Genomic DNA, 20,505 nt, shown 5'->3' on the forward strand with positions numbered 1-20,505 from the left:
ATGCTCACAAAACTGAAAACTTGAAAACTTTAGAGAAGGCAAGTAACCCAAACGAGACAATTGCTCCATTCCTTTGACACTCATGTGTCCCAACCGGCTATGCCACATAGAGATTTCCGGCAGCTCGGTTGCATTTACATTAGCATGGTGACAAACACCTGCATGCATGAAATAAAGAGTGTCCACCTTAGAGCCTCTGGCAACAACCAGTGAGCCCTTACTAATCTTCCACTTTCCACGACCAAATGTGGTAACATAATCAGCATCATCAAGCTGTCCAGTAGAAAGCAGGTTCTTCTTGATCTCAGGCACATGCCTGACATCATGGAGCATAAGCTGTGAGCCATGTGAAAACACAAGCCTCACATCACCTCTGCCAAGAATCTTGCATGCATGGTTATCACCCAAATAAACCACTCCTTCATTGCCAGCAGTATACCTGACAAACAAGTCTCTGCAACCTGTGACATGAAAGGAGGCACCTGAATCAATGATCCATGAGTGCATACCATGACCACCTGTAAGAAGTGAATGGGCATCAAGTGAAGACGTAAATAGGACCTCATCCTCACTGGCACCTGCATGTGACACATTGATTTCTTCAATCTTGACTCCACTTTTGCCCTTTGGCTTTACATCTTTGGCTTCATCTTTCTCTTTGTCTTTGTCTTTTCCCTTTTCCTTTTGATCATTTTTTCATTTGTAGCATTGCTTTTTAATGTGTCCCTTCTTGCCACAATAATGGCATTCCAAGTCCTTTTTGGAGCGAGACTTGCTTCTTCCCCGTTCTTGGCTTTTTCCCCTTTGCTGGGATCTCCCACGTGCATTCATTGCATTGGACTTTCCAACAGAGTTGTTTTTCCTGTTCATTTCTTCTTGAAGGAGAGCACCCTCAACATCTGCATATGACAGCATAGCATGCGAATTGCTAGTGGCTGTCCTGAATGTGTCCCAACTCTCTGGCAAAGTGCATAAGAGAAAAGTGGCTTTGAACTCATCGTCCATTGCCAACTTTTGATTTATAACTTGGCTGACAATACCATTAAACTCATTTAGATGGGCTGTCATAGACGCCCCTTCCTTCATCTGAAGACCTATGAGTTTCTTCAACCAATACACTTTGCTTGAGGCACTTTGTTGGGCATACAAGTCCTGCAATCTCTGCCACATTCCCCAAGCTGTCTTCTCTTCACGAATGCTGAAAAGTAATGAGTCTGACACAGACAACATGATAGTAGATCTTGCGAGCTCATCCATATCTTCCCACTCTTCAGCAGTAAGAGAAGCGGGCATTACACCCCTTTCTTTGATAGGCTTGTGCTGCTTTTTCTGGAGCAACACATTGTAGCACTGGGTTTGCCAAATATCATAATTATGCGAGCCTTCAAGCTTCTTGATGTGAAGCAATGAAGAGCTCTCACCTGTGGTTGCCATAGCAAAATGCAACCTGTCAATGCCTGACTCCCTGCAAGTGTGCAAACACTGCACCAAAAGCACACAAAGTGCTCACAATTGTTCTCCCAAGCTTTATCTCCCACTGCGGAAGCAAGAATGCAACTTTTCTCCCACTTTATGTGATGAAATCACCAAAATCTGGTTGCTGCAGATTTTGGACAGCACCTTAAATGTGCTCTATTGCCCTTCCAAAGTACTGTACAACAATACCAATTGCTCACAAATGATGTACCAAACCTGTACCGGCAAGTACAGCAGCTGAAATTGAACCTTTTCCTCGCTCAAATCAGTGTACAGCCATGCCAAAACTTGCACAAAGCTGTGCCAAATCTGTACCAACAGGTACAGTAGCAATAAATGCTCTCCTGGCTGTCCAAATGAGTAAAAATCAGACTTTTACAGTCCCGAATACTGCATACAACAGTTCCGAACAGAAATTGGGCAAAAGCCCCTTGACTGCAAGCTGATTTCTGAGGATTCAAGGCATAAATGTCTTGCCTGCTGCTTTGCCGAGCTCAACAAGCATAAAATCTTGAAAAGCCCCTTGATTTAAGATCAATTGCTGATCATACATGGTACATTGACGCACATGAAGGCATCCAGAGTGTTCACGATGCTTCCCCCTGGCCACGTATACATCCAATACATGAAAGCCCCTTGATTTACAGGCACATTGAGTGCTTGTAAGGTATCAACACATTATCCACAGCATCAAATGCGATTGCCTGCATGCAAATCAACCAAATCGGCACAAAAGCCCCTTGATTTGCACTGCAATTTGCTGCAATTTTGCCCAAATGTGCGATTTTTCACATCATACAGCATGTATGAGTGCTTAATTGCACAATTACATCAAAAGCCCCAAATTTCGACATCCAATTTGCTGCAAATTGATCCTGATTGTGACCAATGTCCTGCAAATTGATCCTGATTGTGACCAATGTCACCCAATTTTGCCAATTTTGCTCAAAATTGAGCAATTCGACACCTGTATCCGCTCAATTGTTGATTGTACTTGCTCAATTGCAAATCCCAAAAAAAAATTGAGGAAAATACCTTGTAATTTCTGATTTTTCTTCAATTTGCAAGCTGATTTTTCTTCAATTTGCAGCTGCGGCCATGGGCATCTATGGGCCTCGGACAACATATGTCCTCGCACTTGCGGATGCACCAGGAACACACGAGTTTCTGCTCATGGATGATGGTAAATGGCAGCATGTGAAGGAAACCACGGAAATTGGAGAAGGGAAGCTCTTCTCTCCCGGCAACCTGCGTGCGACGTTCGACAATCGTGTCGTCGCCCAGCACCAAGGCCAAGCTGAGGCTGCTGTTCGAGGTGGCGCCGCTTGGCCTGCTGGTGGAGAAGGCGGGCGGCTTTAGCAGTGACGGCAAGCACAGTGTGCTGGACAAGGTGGTAGTAGGGACCGACGATCGGACGCAGGTGGCCTACGGCTCCAAAAACGAGATCATCCGGTTCGAAGAGACCCTCTACGGCGCCTCGCGCCTCGCCAAGGTGGCCGCTGCTGTTTAGGAAGCTCTAATCATCCCTGTCGCCCCACGTGCAGCGTTTGTGCCGCCGCCTTCGCCTGCACTTCGCTGATGATTCAACGCCCGCCTGCTGGTCTCGCCTTGTAGCCTTCGCTTCACGCCCAGCAGTCAGTTGACGCTTGGCTAGACCTGAAAAGCTGGGCAGCGCTGGTTGCTGCCTGTTGGGCAGCGTAGGCTACCTGCTGCGCTGCCTGGCTAGCTGGTCGCTTGAGTGCTTTGCTCACGCACCACAGCTACTCCTGCTGGATTCCCAAATGCAAAGACTAGCTGCCCGTAAAAGCCATCAATGCAAGAAACCCTATTCGAGCAGAGAAAGAGATGAATAGCACCGCCTTCAATAAGTGCAGCTGGTTATGGCTCTGATACCAGTTGTGTGGGAGAAGGAAGAATTAGGGTTAGGTTAGAGTATTCATGTGGGAGACATACACAGAGAAGAACAAGGGAGAGAGAGAGAGAGTTGTGGGGATAAGTCAACTCATGAAGATATGAGTGTGTGACTCCCCTATCACACATGTATATTGCTCTAGTACACATAGTGCACTTAGTACATTAAAAGTACTAAGTGTACTATGTACTATAACTTATGGGCTTGTACACACTATAAGGGTGGGCATAACGCCTTTACCCCAACAGTGTACTGTCGGCCACCATCAAGAAGGTGTCCAGATACAGTCGGCTAGCACCAGTAAGCATACAGCTGCAGTCGGCCAACAACTAAGACATCCTGCCACCTCAGGGTGGAGGGCTGCTACCCAAGCCACTGAAAAATGGGAAAAAATGGGAAAAAAATACAGGGAGTGAGGAAAAATGAGAAAACACCCACAAAGGGCGGGCACACAACAGAGGCTCTGGTGTATCAGTAAAGACAGGAGATGACTTCTAACACCCCCTCAGCTCTTGGCTGTGAAACCAACCCCAGGGAGCTGGAGTGCCGCCTGAGCAAAGCCTGAGATAGCGACTTCGTGAAGAGGTCCACCGTACTGTCCTTCGTCGAACGGAAGTCTAGCAAGATGTCATCAGCAACGATCTTTTCACGAACAAAGTGCCTCTGGATGACCGTGGGTTCCTCCATTGGAAGCCCAATCTTGCCATGCAACCTCACCATCTCACAAGCAACACTACAAGCATCCTGGTATTTTGCAAACTGCCTCTGTCGACGACAAGGCAAAAGATGACTGTCTCTTACTGCTCCATAAAATTGCTCCTGAGCCTGAAGTAGATCTCCTCGTGTCCGGATCTCCTCCCCAATCTAAGTCACTCCAACCATGGAGTCGGACTCCATCCATCAATCCCCCTCTTGTGTAAAAGAGACCAAGATCCTTCGCATGCTGCAGAAACCACAAGATATGCAATCTTGCCTCCCAAAGAGTCATCTGAAACCATGAGCTCAACAGCCTCATCAGGAAGCTTCCGTCCAATCTGGTATCCATCAACCAAATCAATGAACCATTCTGCTTCCGAGTTAAAGAGGCATCATATTGCTCACAGGGATCAACACTTGTTACGGTGGGATGCCAAGTCCTGGAAACCTGCTGAAGACCACTCAAGGCCTTCGAAAACCTGTAAACCATCCCCTCTGAATCCGGAACCACAAAGCCTGGAGAATGTGCAACATCCACCTCCTTCTGCAAGTAATCACCTGCCACGTGCCTGGCTTTCCAATTGGTCCCCATGGAAAGAACTTCCTCAGACATTAGAGCATAAGTTACCTGTAAAGTTTTCTCTGACTGACGAACACAAGAACTACCAACATCTATATTGGAAAGTTCCTGCCAACTGCTGCCATCAACTGCCAAGCTATCCTCCATCTGGTCCTGGAAAGCGTGCACTTGTAGCGTATTCACACTTAAGTGGCCATTACCAAATGGCCATTCATCACAAAATTGAGGACCTGGGAGAGAGAGTGCTGAAAGTTTGTAAACTCCATTCTCCACTCTGCCTTCCCAAACTACCTGGCTTGTTGCCTTGTCTCGGAGAGCAACAAAATGCTCATCAAACTCCACCTGTACGCCAGTCTTGCAAACTTGATGCACTGACAACAGATGAAAACCAAGTGTGGGAACATACAACACCTGGGAGGAATGCTTCCCCCCTCTGCCATCGGGAACTATCTCCAACCAACCCTCAGTGTGAACTGGGATAGTGGATGTATCCCCAGTAAGAATGTGACCAGAATACTTGCAGAGATCCTGTAAATTTGAACAGGAAGGAGTCGTGTGCCTGGAAGCACCGCTGTCTAGAATCCGCTCCCGAGAATCCGTAGCGGCGAGTCCTCCATCCTCCTCCCTACCCGAAGAAAATGAAACATCGGTGTCCATCACCTCCAGGTGCACAAATGCTGGAGTCTTCATGATTGCTGCTGAGGAGTCTTCACCCTTCTCTGTGTTCCGCTTGGGACACTGCCTCCAATAGTGACCTTTTCTCGCCACAATCATTACAGGTCCTCTTTGCCTGTAGTTTCTCGCGGTCAGCGTCGGACTTCTTCTCAGAAGACTTCTCCGGTGAAGCCTTCCCTTTGCCCTTGTTACGGCCTTTCTATCGTTGGCCAGTTAAGGCCTCCGAACCTCCACCTTGTGGAGGGTTCGAGAATCTTTCCTCTTGGTCCAAGACTCTCTCTTTCCTCCTGGCCCAGCTTTGCTAGAAGTAATAGACAATGATGTGAAAGAGAGACAAACAGTGTCAATGCAATGCAATGCAGCTATATTGAACGGGTTACAATGAAATCTAAATAGATCTATGATGCTGTCCTAGATGAAGATCCTTCTCGGGATGAGAGGGATAGATGTAATTAGGGATTCATACTTCTCTCGAGCATGCCTTGGTAATAAATAGATTTGTAATGTTATCCTGTGTTGAGCAATAGGTTAAAGCGATCTCTCCTGCATGAAGCCTCTCCTTGACATAGCGATAATGTATCTCTATGTGCTTTGTATTCGCATGGAAAACTGGATTTCGTGCCACGGCCATAGCACTTTGGCTGTTCTTGAGTATGGTAGTGGGTGTGTGTAGATTCTCATGAAGATCTACAAGTAATATACACAACCATACACAATCTACCGTAGCAGTGAAGGCTGCCATGTACTCAACCTCATAGGTAGATGTGGCAACAGTGGGTTGTTTCTTACTCAACTAAGGTATGCATTAGTTGCCAAGAAAAAAACATTTCCCACTAGTTGACTATCGGGTGTCATAGTCTCTAGGCCAATCTGAATCACTGTAAGGTTACAACTCAGGCTACCCCCTTGGGAAAAAACAAGCCAAGATCTAGGGTGCCGTGAAGATAGCGGAAGATATGCTTAATTGCTTGCCAATGCTTAGTACCTGGACTGTGCATAAATTTGTTGGCGTGGGAAACACCGAACTGAATATCTGGTCTCGTGCTGCACAATTATATGAGACAACCGATAGTTTGGCTGCACATACTCATGTCATAAGGCTCTCCTGCATCATACGTGCTCATTTTAAGCCTTGGTTCTCACTATTCCCAGTCAACAACACGTCATCCACATAAAGTATGAGCACAAGTAAAACCCCATGATCCTCTTTAACATAGAGGGCGCTCTCAGTTGGACTGTTTCTGAAACTCTGGCTGGCCAAATAAGGGTTATCTTCTTATACGAAGCTGTTGGAGCTTGCTTGAGACCATCAAGAGCCTTTTGGAGCTTACATACTTTGCCTTCTTGGCTAGGCGAAACCAATGGGTTGACTCACATAAACTTCTTCCTGCAAGTCCCGATTAGAAAGGCAGTCTTAATGTCCAGCTAATGTATCTTCCATCCTTGATAGGTAGCCAAAGCAACACCATGTCTGGTAGTGGACAGCTGTGAAGTAGGTGCTGAAGTCCCATCATAATCTATGCCTTTCTTCTGGCAATAACCTTTAGCAACAAGTCTGACCTGGTATCTGTCAGAGGTATCATCAGACTTTCTCTTGACTTTATAAACCCACTTTGAAAGTCTTGACTTTATAAACCTACTTTGTACCAATCAGCTTCTTGCCATGAGGCAAGTCCACTAGATCCCATGTGCTGTTTTTTTTGGATAGTATTGATTTCATGTTGCATGGCTTCTTGCCAATGCTCATCCTCTTGAACCTCCTCATAAGAGTTTGGCTCATCTATGTCATAAAGACTGCATATGTAGGCCACATCTGCATGTTCTCTAGCATTTTTGGAACGAGCCCATGTCCCGCTATGAAGAGGAGCTGAAAGTTTACTCTTTTGCAAAGTACGGACCAGCCAATGAGGGACTGTTCTAGCCTCCTCCAAAGCTGTCCGCTCTTCATGAACTGGTTCCTCTATGTTATGATCTGCAATGGGCTGATTTTCAACACCTAAATGCTGTCCATTAGGCATCTCTAGTGGTTGCTCTGCACTGACATCCATGCCCAATGGGATCAGTCCCTCAAAACATATCTTGTAAGCCATTTTGGAAATGTCTACTGAATTCAGCCAGTGGTTGTGCAGCAAATACATCATCTCTACTTTTAAAGATCCATTGACTACATGGATTGTAGAGATGGCATCCCTTGCTACCACTGCGGTAGTCCATAATTATGCATTTAGCTACCTTGTCATCCAACTTGCCTCTTAGCTTTGGAGGCACATGAACCATAAGTCCCGAGGTAGTCAACCTAGGCTTTCTGTCATACCATGCCTTAAATGGAGGAATGGTCTCTAAAGCTTTGGTAGGGCACTTGTTCAAAACATGTGCTACACACATAATAGCCTCCATCCAAAATTGGTGAGGTAGCCCCTTACCTTTGACCATACATCTAGCCATCTCCATTAGTGACTTGTTCTTTCTTTCTGCCACACGATTCTGTTGTGTGGTGTATGGCATTGTGCATTGATGTTTAATGCCTTTCTTTGCCAAATATGCTTTGAATACATCTAACATGTAATCCCCCCCTAGCAAATATGGAGTTATCATCAATGAAGGTCATAGTCCAAGTGATACAAGCCCTGGTACAAAGTGTTTCATTTTCAGCTCTTGTTACATAATTCTGAAAACACAAACACCTCAGTTTTTGCTTTTAAAGGGTACACTTAAGCAAATCTGGAGTAATCATCAATGGAGGTCACAGTCCAAGTGATACAAGCCTTGGTACAAAGTCCTAGAAGTGACTATCACATAGTCTTTCTCTCTATCTCTCACTGTGCATCTGCCATCCTCAAAGTTAACCACATAACCTCTCTTGGCAAAAGAGGAGACTAATAGTAGATTCGTGGCACATAAAGTACATTTGCAATGCATAGGTCTCAACAATTTTTAGCTGTGAATATGATCTCACCAATGCCTTTGACAGGATAAGAAGAGTTATTTGTACATGTGACTTTCTTGTCTTTTGGGGGGGGGGCGCTCAATGAATTAAACTAATCCCTCTTGGAGGTGATATGTCTGGAGGCTCCATTGTTATATAACCTTTTTCTTATTAACATTGAGAGACAAGTGCTCTTCTGATGCATCATAACTGCAAACCCACAAAGCCCAATCATTCTACACAAAGTTAACGGAACCATCAACTTTACTTGCAAGAGCTAGAAGAGTCCACTGCCAAACCAGATTCTTTCTTCTCCTCCTTGGCGTGTCTCTGCACTCATTGATGTAGTGCCCTGCCTTTTTGCAATAATGACTCGCTCTCTTCTTCTTGGGCTGATTTGCATCACTCTTTGCTTTGCTTGATGGTTGTCCAGAATCAGCCTTAGATTGATAGTAGCCACCCTTTGCCTTGCCCCTGCTTTTGTCATTGGCGTCAAAGGCTTGGTCATTTATAATGGAAGATTTATTCTTCCTAGTCTGTTCCTTCTGTAAATAACAAACCCACCAACTCCTCAAATTGTAGAGGCTCTGGATTAACCAAAGTAAGAGAAGTGTGGAAATTCAAGTACGACTCTGGCAGTGACTAATGTCGTGGATACAAGTTCCTTTTCAGGAACGACCTTCATCGATATTAAGCAATTGCTCGCGAAGATCTTGGATCTTCGTAAGATGATCGACCATATTGTCACCTTCATGCATCTCCTCGTTCTCAAGTTCTTTCTTGAGGTATGCAACTCTAGCCTTATTCTTTGCCTGATACATAGTTTCAAGAACATCTCATGCACATTGTAAAGTCTTGCATGACCGGACGTGTATAATTGATCTCTTTACGGACAAGGAGATCAAAGCCATGGCTTGGGAATCACGTGCATCCCATCTTCTCTGTTCCTAAATGGAAGGACCAGGTCTTGGGAGCCTGATGAGCACCTCACCCAGAAGTGGTAGGTGCAATATTTGCAAGATGAGCGTCATCACCATTAACAAAACCTCACAAATCCTTGGTCACTAGAAAATTTCAGACCATAAAACTCCAAAGGGAGTAGTTGCTGCCATCAAGCTTGTCCTCTTAAGACAAGATCCCAAATACATCCCTTGCATTTTGTGCCATTACTTCGTGTGTTAGGGCAAGAACACACATCATGTCTTTACTGCTTTTGCTAAATTTCCCTTGGGAACCATACACACTGCAAATTGCCTTTTCACATGAGTTGATTGCAGAAACGTCTTGCAGGGAAAGAAATTGATAGCTGAAAGCAAAATTGACAAGTAATTTTGTTACCTTGAAGGTTGAATGCCCCAATTTGTGCTGAAATTGCAAAACGCCCCAAATTTACAAAGATGTGCAAGTACAGATTTCGCTGTACGATCGTGCATAGATTCTTTAAGTATTGACGTGGTAATATAGGTGGTACGGATGGTCGCCACATGAGGGTGTACATACGGGCATTGATGGTGCAGACGGATGTATGAGAGTTGCGCGGGGGTGTGATGTATGGAAAATTTGGGCTTAGTCTAGGAAGGATAAACCTTGCGCTCTGATACCATTGTTGGGTTAGGCTTGGACCTAATGTGCAGGAAATGGGGGGAGAAAATAAGAGAGAAAGAAAGAAAGATATATTAACGTCTGCGCTCGCTCATGGGGGCCCTCCGCTCCAAATAGGTGTGTAAAGGAGTAGTCGAAAGCCTCCGAGCGCTGTCTAGTGTTGAGACTACTCAGCCGACTGCGGATAGAGGATATCCGTGAAGCACGAATCGGCATGGTAGGTCTCCTCTGCGGTACACGAGCAAGGTCGGTGCTCCGTGCTCGTCGGACTGCAGGTGAGCACCAGGGCACTGCCAGTGCCTCCCGGGGAGCTGAGGTGAGCAGAGGGGGAGGAGGGGGGGGGAGAAGGGGGTGGGGAAGGAGACGCTGAAAATGCGGGAGCGGGAACGGGAGGAGGCGAGGGTGGAAGCGAGGCGGGAGGGGGGGGTGGAGGTGAAGGGGGGGGGGGCTCTGGCATCTCGTGATCCTCAGTCTGCGCTCGGGTCTCCTCCTGGAGGGGAGCAAAGTTGTTCCTCACTGGAACCCAATGATGCTGAGGCTGTGTCTGCTGCTGCTGCGTCGGTCTCGGGGCATGCTGCTTTGGCTGTCTTCCTCTACAGCGCCCCTGTCCAGGCTGCCAATCAGAGGTCTCTGTGGGCTGAGCAGGTGTCCCGGAGGCTGCTTGCTGAGCCGCATCTATGGACGGGCCATCGGAGGTCTGCTGCTGCGGTGAAGGTCAGGGTCTCCTGCGAGGGCAGGCTTTGGCCAGGTGCCCGACCTGCCTGCATATAAAACAATGGTTCGGTAGCCCCGAAAACTCCACTCTCTGATCGATCCATCCCCCCCCCCCCCCCCCATCCTAGGTAACTGAATGACCTTCGGAAGGGAGGAGATATCAGGAACCAAAACTCAGGCCCGCTGCTCTAGCCACCATTGAAGCTGCTGTGGGGCCAGTCTCAAGCACCGAGCCCACCAATGATCCTATCTTGTAGAGGAGCAGAAGGTATTCGCGGCGAAGTCCAAGAAAGCAAACTGTGACATGGAATAGGCGCTTTCCCTGTTCGGCCGTTGCTGGGTCGAAACCATGCTGCCAATGTTTGAAGAAGGCCCGAGCGCCCCTGATGTCAAGGGGACTCATGGCTAGGACCTCGGCCACGCTCTGGGCTGTCTCAAACTCAATCTCGTAATGGCCGCGGCCCAGTAACTGAACGTCCAGGATCTTGCCCACATCTACAAGAAGGCGGGCCTGGAGAAGATCCCGGATCTCCCCTCTGCTGGGGCAGGTGCCAACTATACAACATATGGTGGAATGTGCCTGGAGGCGTACCACCTCTGCGGCGAGGCTCGCTTCCTCTTCTGGCGAAAGAGAAAGCCTGATGGGGGTATCCTCAGGGGCAGGCGAGAGGGCTGCGAAAGAGTCCCTCTGAGGTGGGGCGGGAGGGCCCTCCATCAGAGTCTGAAGCTGAGTCGAGGGCGAAGCGGGACAGGGGGAGCGCGGAGCGGGGAGGGAAAGACCGAAAGCGAGGGGGGGAGGGGCGGATGACAGATGGCAGGGAGGCGAGGTGGAGGCGAGGGGGGATCGGAAGGGCGCGAAGGGGGGGGGGGCGGCGGGGGCGGGGAAAGGGCGGGCAGGCGGGCGCGAAGGGGGGGCAGGAGCAGGCGGGCGCGAAAGGGGGGGCAGGCGGGCAGACGGGCGCGAAAGGGGGGGGGGGCGGGATGACGGCGCGAGCAGCCGGGACGAAGGCGCGAGCAGGGGGGGGAGGCGAGAGCTTCAGTGAGCGCGAGATGCCACACACAATGTTCAACTATTGTAGACAAGTTTAATAAGTTTGTGATGTTGATCCCCGAGGTAGTCAACCTAGGCTTTCTGTCATACCATGCCTTAAATGGAGGAATGGTCTCTAAAGCTTTGGTAGGGCACTTGTTCAAAACATGTGCTACACACATAATAGCCTCCATCCAAAATTGGTGAGGTATCCCCTTATCTTTGACCATACATCTAGCCATCTCCATAAGTGACTTGTTCTTTCTTTCTGCCACACGATTCTGCTGTGTGGTGTATGGCATTGTGCATTGATGTTTAATGCCTTTCTTTGCCAAATATGCTTTGAATACATCTAACATGTATTCCCCCCCTCAATCTGACCGGAGGGTTTGCACTTTGCAAGGTGTTTCATTTCTTAGCTCTTGTTACATAATGCTGAAAACAAAAACACCTCAGTTTTTGCTTTTAAAAGGTACACCTAAGCAAATATGGAGTAATCATCAATGAAGGTCATAGTCCAAGTGATACAAGCCCTGGTACCTTTCATTTTCAGCTCTTGTTGCATAATTCTGAAAACACAAACACCTCAGTTTTTGCTTTTAAAGGGTACACTTAAGCAAATCTGGAGTAATCATCAATGGAGGTCACAGTCCAAGTGATACAAGCCCTGGTACAAAGTCCTAGAAGTGACTATCACATAGTCTTTCTCTCTATCTCTCACTGTGTATCTGCCATCCTCAAAGTTAACCACATAACCTCTCTTGGCAAAAGAGGAGACTAATAGTAGATTCTTATTTATCCGTGGCACATTAAGTACATTTGCAATGCATAGGTCTCAACAATTTGTAGCTGTGAATATGATCTCACCAATGCCTTTGACAGGATAAGAAGAGTTATTTGTACATGTGACTTTCTTGTCTTTTGGGGGGGGGGGGGGGGGGGGGGGGGGGGCGCTCAATGAATTAAACAAATCCCTCTTGGAGGTGATATGTATGGAGGCTCCATTGTTATATAACCTTTTTCTTATTAACATTGAGAGACAAGTGCTCTTCTGATGCATCGTAACTGCAAACCCAGAAAGCCCAATCATCCTGCACAAAGTTACTTGCAAGAGCTAGAAGAGTCCACTGCCAAACCAGATTCTTTCTTCTCCTCCTTGGCGTGTCTCTGCACTCATTGATGTGGTGCCCTGCCTTTTTGGAATAATGACTCTCGCTCTTCTTCTTGGGCGGATTTGCATCACTCTTTGCTTTGCTTGATGGTTGTCCAGAATTAGCCTTAGATTGATAGTAGCCACCCTTTGCCTTGCCCTTGCCTTTGTCATTGGCGTCAAAGGCTTGGTCATTTATAATGGAAGATTTATTCTTCCTAGTTTGTTCCTTCTGTAAATAACAAACCCACCAACTCCTCAAATTGTAGAGGCTCCGGATTAACCATGGTAAGAGAAGTGTGGAAATTCAAGTAGGACTCTGGCAGTGACTAATGTCCTGGATACAAGTTCCTTTTCAGGAACGACCTTCATCAATATTAAGCAATTGCTCGCGAAGATCTTGGATCTCCGTAAGATGATCGACCATATTGTCACCTTCATGCATCTCCTCGTTCTCAAGTTCTTTCTTGAGGTATGCAACTCTAGCCTTATTCTTTGCCTGATACATAGTTTCAAGAACATCTCATGCACATTGTAAAGTCTTGCATGACCGGACGTGTGTAATTGATCTCTTGACAGACAAGGAGATCAAAGCCATGGCTTGGGAATCACGTGCATCCCATCTTCTCTGTTCCTAAATGGAAGGACCAGGTCTTGGGAGCCTGATGAGCACCTCACCCAGGAGTGGTAGGTGCAATATTTGCAAGATGAGCGTCATCACCATTAACAAAACCCCACAAACCCTTGGTCACTAGAAAATTTCAGACCATAAAACTCCAATTGGTGTAGTTGCTGCCATCAAGCTTGTCCTCTTAAGACAAGATCCCAAATACATCCCTTGCATTTTGTGCTATTACTTCGTGTGTTAGGGCAACAACACACATCATGTCTTTACTGCTTTTGCTAAATTTCCCTTGGGAACCACACACACTGCAAATTGCCTTTTCACATGAGTTGATTGCAGAAACGTCTTGCAGGGAAAGAAATTGATAGATGAAAGCAAAATTGACAAGTAATTTTGTTACCTTGAAGGTTGAATGCCCCAATTTGTGCTGAAATTGCAAAGAGCCCCAAATTTACAAAGATGTGTAGGTACAGATTTCGCTGTACAATCGTGCATAGATTCTTCAAGTATTGACATGGTAATACAGGTGGTACGGATGGTCGCCACACGAGGGTGTACATACGGGCATTGATGGTGCAGACGGATGTATGAGAGTTGCGCGGGGGTGTGATGTATGGAAAATTTGGGCTTAGTCTAGGAAGGATAAATGTGCAGGAAATGTGGATAGAAAATAAGAGAGAGAGAAAGAAAGAAAGAAAGAAAGATTTTATTAACGTCTTCCAAAAGACCGAACTCGGCCTATGAGACAAATCGGAGTACATGTATGGGGTATCCTCTGTCATCCCAACAAAATGAAAAAGTACTGAATAAAAAAAAGCTGAATCTGGGTGTGCAGGGGATGGAGCTCTATTACTAGAAGAATGCAAAGCTATATGCATGGAGTATACAATCATGATATGCAACCTAGCTAGCTCCATCCTGTACCATACTGGGGGTATAAAATGGTATACATCAGTGAAGGGGGTGTCCACAGCTCCCTGAAGAACATGCCTGGCTGTGCTCTGAAGCGAGCCAGTCGCTCCGCACCCTCTCTGTGAAACTGAGCTCTGATCTCTGTCATCTCTCTCTGGTATAGGCGTGGTGTCTGAAAGCCAGGTGTCCTCTGTCTCCTGCGGGCTCTAAGTGTCTCTGCTCTCTGGAGAGTAATTCCCTGCCGTGTAGGGGCTGGGAGGGGTATGGATCTCTGAAAAAATGTAGTAATCTGTGTCTGTCGCCCCCCCTCTGGAGCTGTCTGAGCCTGTAATAATGTCTCTCTGTGGCGCTGTATGTCTAGAATGTATCTCCCCAGTATGCGCTGGTCTGCTGCCTCAAAGATCTGGCGTAGGGAATGTGGCTCTCTGAATAAAATGGGATATCTCTCTCTGATGGCTGTATATGCCCTGCATCTGCATACATAATGCTCCTCACTCTCCACCTCCTCTCTGCACAATCTGCATACCCTCTCCTCTCGGGGGATCCGTGCTGCTCTGCCAGTCTCAATCTCCAATCGGTGTGATGAAACTCTGAGCTGACCAATAGCCACTCGGGAGCCGTGTGGTAAAAAGCCCTCCATGTATCTAGGCCTCTCTATAAATCCATCATCAGTGATACTCATGAAGTGATCTCTGTAGTATAGCATCTTCGGTGGAAGAGGCTGTGTAGGCGATATCCATGTCTCTCGTGTATAGAGCTGCCATAGATCCTGTCTCAATACTCTGTTCCTCTCACTATGAGAGAGACGGATATGTGGTGCATCCCTGTCATACTGGAATGGTGGTAGATGATCCATGTCTAGGCCATGCTGTGAGAACCAATGTGTGACCTGTGCATACCATGATCCTCTGTCTCCTGCCTCAGCCAACTGTCTAGATGCCTGAAAAGCTCTGTATGATAATCTGTCCTGTGGCATCTCTCTGAATCTGTCTAGCAGGCATATAGTCTGAAATATGGCCTCTACCATCATAGGAGGCGCAGCAAACTCTGCTCGGATAATGTCATGAGGTACTGACGGTTTGCTGCGTATCATGCGTGCCATCATGAGGGCCTGTGGTCTCTCTATCTGTGTCCACCAATGGGTAGCAAGGCCTGGCGCCCATACTGCTGCTCCATACATCAATGCCGGTGTGACTAATGTGTCAAATAGCCACCCCTTCGTCCGGGGCTCCTGAAAATGCGCCTGGTGGCACTGTCTCTCTAGCATAGCCAATGCTGCATATCCCCGTGTCAATCTAGCTCTGGCTGCTGAACCCATGGTAAAGCGTGTGGCTGCTGCAGAGAAGGTAACCCCTAGGTACACGTATGATGTCACCACCTCCACCTGGCATCCTGCGAGAGTGAATGTCAGCTGACTCCTGCCCTGTCTCGATGTATGAAAGACCATAACCTTGGTTTTCCCAAGGTTCACAGTAAGACCCCTTTGTGTGCAGAAATCATGGAGTGCATGTAGATGCTGCTGTAGACCACCTGGGGACTCAGACACTAATACAATATCATCAGCATAGAGCATAATATGTACTGAGGTACCTGCTAAATCAACTCCATCTCCGCCTCCCCGTGTAATGAAGTCAGCCACCTCATCAATGTATAACCCAAATAGCGTGGGGGAAAGTGGGCATCCTTGCTTCACACCAATGGTGCTAGCAATAGTCTCGGACATACCTCCTGGACATCTGACTCGCCCAAAAACCTGCTCATATAATGCATAGATGCCCCATGTCATATCTGCTGGTATGCCAAGAGACTGCAGGCGCTGAAAGAGCCTCTCTCGTGGTACTGTGTCAAATGCCTTGCGGAAATCCACAAAGCAGCAATAGAGCTTTCTCTTCCTCACTCTGGCCTGATCAATCATACATCTCAAAGTGAATACATGGTCAGTGGTAGAGAAAGCTCTCCTGAAGCCTGCCTGCCCTGATGAGCGTAAACCTGCTCGCTCAGCATATAAGCTAAGCTCCTGCTCCAGCACTGCACCATAGAGTTTGGCCAGCACGTGGCCAACCATAACCGTCCTGTAGTTGCTCGGATCGAGCATATCCCCTGTTTTGTGAATCGGCACAATGGTGTGCATCGTCCACTCCGCAGGCAAACCCTCTGCTAGTGCCCTGTTAAACAGGTGTGCAAGAAAAGGAGCTAAAGAATCTACTGCATATATGAGATGCTCACCCTGCAGGCCCATATGGTCGGCGGCCCGTCCATGCTGTAGGCGGTGGATAGCTTCCTGTACCATCGAGTGGGTAAAGAAGCTAGCTGTGGTAGGTCGAGGCTCCTGTGGCTGAGGTATAGGTGGCTGCTGTGGGGCATGGTATAGACCCTCTGCATATGTGTGCCATGTCTGTGGGTCTGCAATAGGTGTCGGGGTCCGGGGCTCTCTGAAGTGCCGCCATGAGACAGGGCTATCTCTACTCATGAAGAAATGAAAGATCTCTAGCTCCTGCATCTCTGCGAAGGCCCGCCTTTTGCGGCGAGTAAGTCTCCTCATCTCTCTCCTCGACTCCTGCTCTGTGATGGCTCCCAAGGCTCTCTGTATGCGGAGTCGTGAGTATAGGGCTCTGCACTCGTCATCATACCATCTGTTCTGGGGCATAGTCCCAGGTCTCGCAGGCTCTCCTGAGTGTACACGATGTGGGAAGCTCTGTAATGCAGCCGTGTGTAGGAGTGATGCGAGCTGGGCTGTAATGGTATCCATAGATGCCAGGGGATCCATGAGTAGGAGCCCATCCTCTACTCTGCCAGTGTATATGTCTGCCATGTCATGTGTGAAGTAGATGGTAGTGTGTGGCGTCGGTATGTGGGGGGCTGGTGATACTGGTGATCCGGCTAGTGAAAATGCCAAGTATGTATGATCTGCCCCAATAGGACGAGGTGGAATGGAGAATGAGGTGACAAGCTGTGATGCCTCCAAAGACCCCATAATGTAGTCTACCACCGTGCCTCCGGTCCGTGTATGACCCCCATGTGGGAAGCATGTCAGTCCTCCTGATCCCGGCCACTGTAGCATCCCGTTATAAATAACGAGACGATGCCTGGTTCCCAACTCTAGTAAGTGGTCCCCATAATGTCCTCTGTCTGGTCCAGTGTCCTCTGATGCCCGACTAGCCCCTATCTCCTCTGGATCCACAGGGTGGAGGATCTCCATGTCATCATAGTCATACACCTCACACTGTCTGCTCTGTGTGTGGGCATTGAAGTCGCCCGTAAGAAATACTTCCCCTAGTGTAGAATAATGCATAATCTCCTCTGACAGACAAGTGTATGGCGAGGCTCCTATCTCCTCCTCCTGTGGCATGTCCTCTGTAATGACATAGGAGGATCCTGATGGAGAAAAGTAACATAGAGCTATGTATATAACCCTGTCCTGTGAGAGCTGTAAACTGATCCACATGTATCTGGCCTCTGGATCCTGTGCTACCACTCTCAGTCTCCCCTGTAGCTCTCGTCTGAATAGGACTGCTACTCCCCCCGACCCTCTCGAGGTACCCTGGCGCGTGGTCCTCCTGTATGCTGACTCCCACTGGAATCCCTCTACTCGAGGTAGCCCTCTCTCTGGGCTCTGATGTGTCTCTGTCAGAAGTATGATGTCTCTCCCCTCCATAACATGCTCCAGTCGTCCAGGCTGCACCCATAGTGAACCATTACAGTTCCATACTGCTATGTGTATCTCTGTCAGTGGCCTGGTCTGTGTCCCATAGGCCCCAAACTGCTAATCCATGGGCCGGCCATCAATGATGACCCGACCATCTCGATAGAAGGCCTTCTTGCCTTCTCTCCTCGCGTGTAAGACTCGTGGCATGCAAGTTCTCCTATGCTCAAGCTGCATCCTCGTGAGATCATCATCCAAGAAAATAGGAGCTCCCTCTAAACCCCGTAGTATAACCCTCTTCCTCATGAAGGTGACCCTCTCCGTCTCTCCTGCAAACTGTAGGATGAGGGCTCGCTTGCGTGTTGAGTCTTTCCCGGCTCTCCATGCTTTGGTGAAGGGGAGAGGGTGCTCTTCCTTGTAGCCGAGCTTCATGCATAGAAGCTGTCCATCTTTCTCGGGAGTGGAGTCGGGTGTCTCGGCTATACCTGTGACTCGAATGTTGAGGCGGCGGGCATGCCTCATCTTCTCCTCCTCAATGGTGGTGTGAATGATTTGGTTTTCTTCCCTTTGAGTTTCCTCTCTCACTTCTTTACGGATGTTCTTCTTCACCACCTCGACCCATCCTGATTGCTTGGCTTCGAGCTTTCCTTCCATGTCCTTTGTGATCTCCTTGGAGATCTCTTCTTTGATGGCCGTGAGAGAGAGAGAGAGAGAGAGAGAGAGAGAGAGAGAGAGATATTAAGCGTCTACTAAAGACCCAATGGGCCTATGAGACCAAAGTGATACAATAATATGATTAGTGACAAGTACAAGTGATAATAATAAACCTAGTCTAGGTTTCCTTTCACACCAAATATCCAAGGGGAAAAACCCGATGACAAAAAGTGCCCCTAGAATTAGTGCATGTCCACATGCATCACTGCATATAAACATATGCACTCCAGTGCCACACACAATGTTCGACTATTGTAGACAAGTTTAATAAGTTTGTGATGTTGATCCCATGTAAAGGCAATGCCACAACAAAGGACACAGAAAAACTATTTCTTTTGGTATTGGTACCCCCTTGCATGCATACCTAGAGTTCTCTTCTTTCCTTTCCTCCTCAGCTCTTCTTTACATTGTTAAATTTTTCAAGCTATGTATGTAATTAAGCTTCTTGGGTATATTTAAATTTTGAGATCTAAAAAACTGAAATGTTTTTAATTGTGGATCAATGCTCTTTTTCTGACGGTTTAAAGTGTACACTCGATGATTGTTTTTTTTTTGGTCAAACATGTAGAGCTTAAATTTGTGGAGGTGATCTGCAAGATCCCATGATTGTGTCTATTGTGTGTCGTGCTTTGCAATCAATAGTACTGGGCATTCCGTCACTTGTATAAAAGTTCAAGGTGCTAGGGATAAATGCATGCTGGGATTTTATTCTTTACATTTTTTTTCATGCAGTCGGTGATCATTTATTGGCCTCCCTTCAGGGTGGTAAGGTGAGAGATGAACTTTTCAAGGTGTTGGAAAATGAGGAAGACATGGTCCTTAAGCATGGTCTACAATCGAGAGAGGGAAGGCGATTAGCAGCACAGGGAATGAGAACTTCAAAGTTTTGCCTCCATCCTGCTGGTGATACCCCATCAGCATGCCGCCTATTTGATGCCATAGTCAGTGTATGTGTGCCTGTTGTGGTGAGCGATGAGATTGAGCTACCTTTTGAAGATGAACTGGACTACAACAGATTTTCAATTTTTGTCCCCTCCCACAAGGCATTAGAGCCTGGTTATTTAGCTGCAATGTTGCGGCAAATTAGTAATGAGAAACTGCAACAGTATCAGCAGGAATTGAGAAAGGTACTATCGACCCGCTTAGTTTTCTTTAAAGTTTTTAAGGTTTGGCTGCATTGGATTTGAACACTGAGACTCTCTCTAGGCTTCAATATCAACACAACAAAAAAAAAGCAAGATTGTACAAACTTGTGTGCATGCATTGAGAGAGAGAGAGAGAGAGAGAGAGAGAGAGAGAGAGCGTCTATGGAAGACCCCAAGGGCCTATGAGACCAAAAGTAATACAATGGTACCATGGATATACTGAGCCATGGAAAATTGAGAGAGAGAGAGAGAGAGCGTCTATGGAAGACCCCAAGGGCCTATGAGACCAAAAGTAATACAATGGTACCGTGGATATACTGAGCCATGAAAAACTGAAATGAAAACATCTGATAGTAAATGTGATCAACAGATGATCCTCTGTAGAGCGAGATATGCTTAGAGAGAGAGAGAGAGAGAGAGAGAGAGAGAGAGAGAGAGAGAGAGAGAAATGAAATGAAATGATATATTAACGTCTTCAAAAGGCCAAAATGACCTATGAGACCAAAAAGGTTACAACAATTGGTGGATCTGATACAATGTCTGTGTAAGGAAAGCTAAAAACAATTAAACAACTAACTGAAACTGAAACAACTATGAGGAAAAGTACGGTACCAGGAGCTCCTAATGGATAACATGTGGGAGGAAAACTCCAGCAACAAAGGTAAGCATCATACACATCACTATCCAAAGATGTCTCTCATTGGT

At 47.1% G+C, this 20,505-nt stretch overlaps 1 protein-coding gene across 1 annotated transcript in view; it reads left to right on the top strand.

Annotated features, from left to right (window-relative positions):
• LOC147602885 (putative arabinosyltransferase ARAD1) overlaps positions 1-20,505 on the top strand; it is a 63,360-nt gene that overhangs the window by 19,415 nt on the left and 23,440 nt on the right. The window contains exon 2 of the mRNA XM_086797063.1: positions 19,417-19,782. Coding sequence (XP_086653189.1) covers positions 19,417-19,782 — 366 coding nt within the window. The remainder of the gene's footprint in view (positions 1-19,416; positions 19,783-20,505) is intronic.

Source organism: Cibotium barometz, chromosome 65 (assembly GCF_041138505.1).
Source record: "Cibotium barometz isolate CiBa-2024 chromosome 65, ASM4113850v1, whole genome shotgun sequence".
Taxonomy (NCBI): Eukaryota; Viridiplantae; Streptophyta; class Polypodiopsida; order Cyatheales; family Cibotiaceae; genus Cibotium; species Cibotium barometz.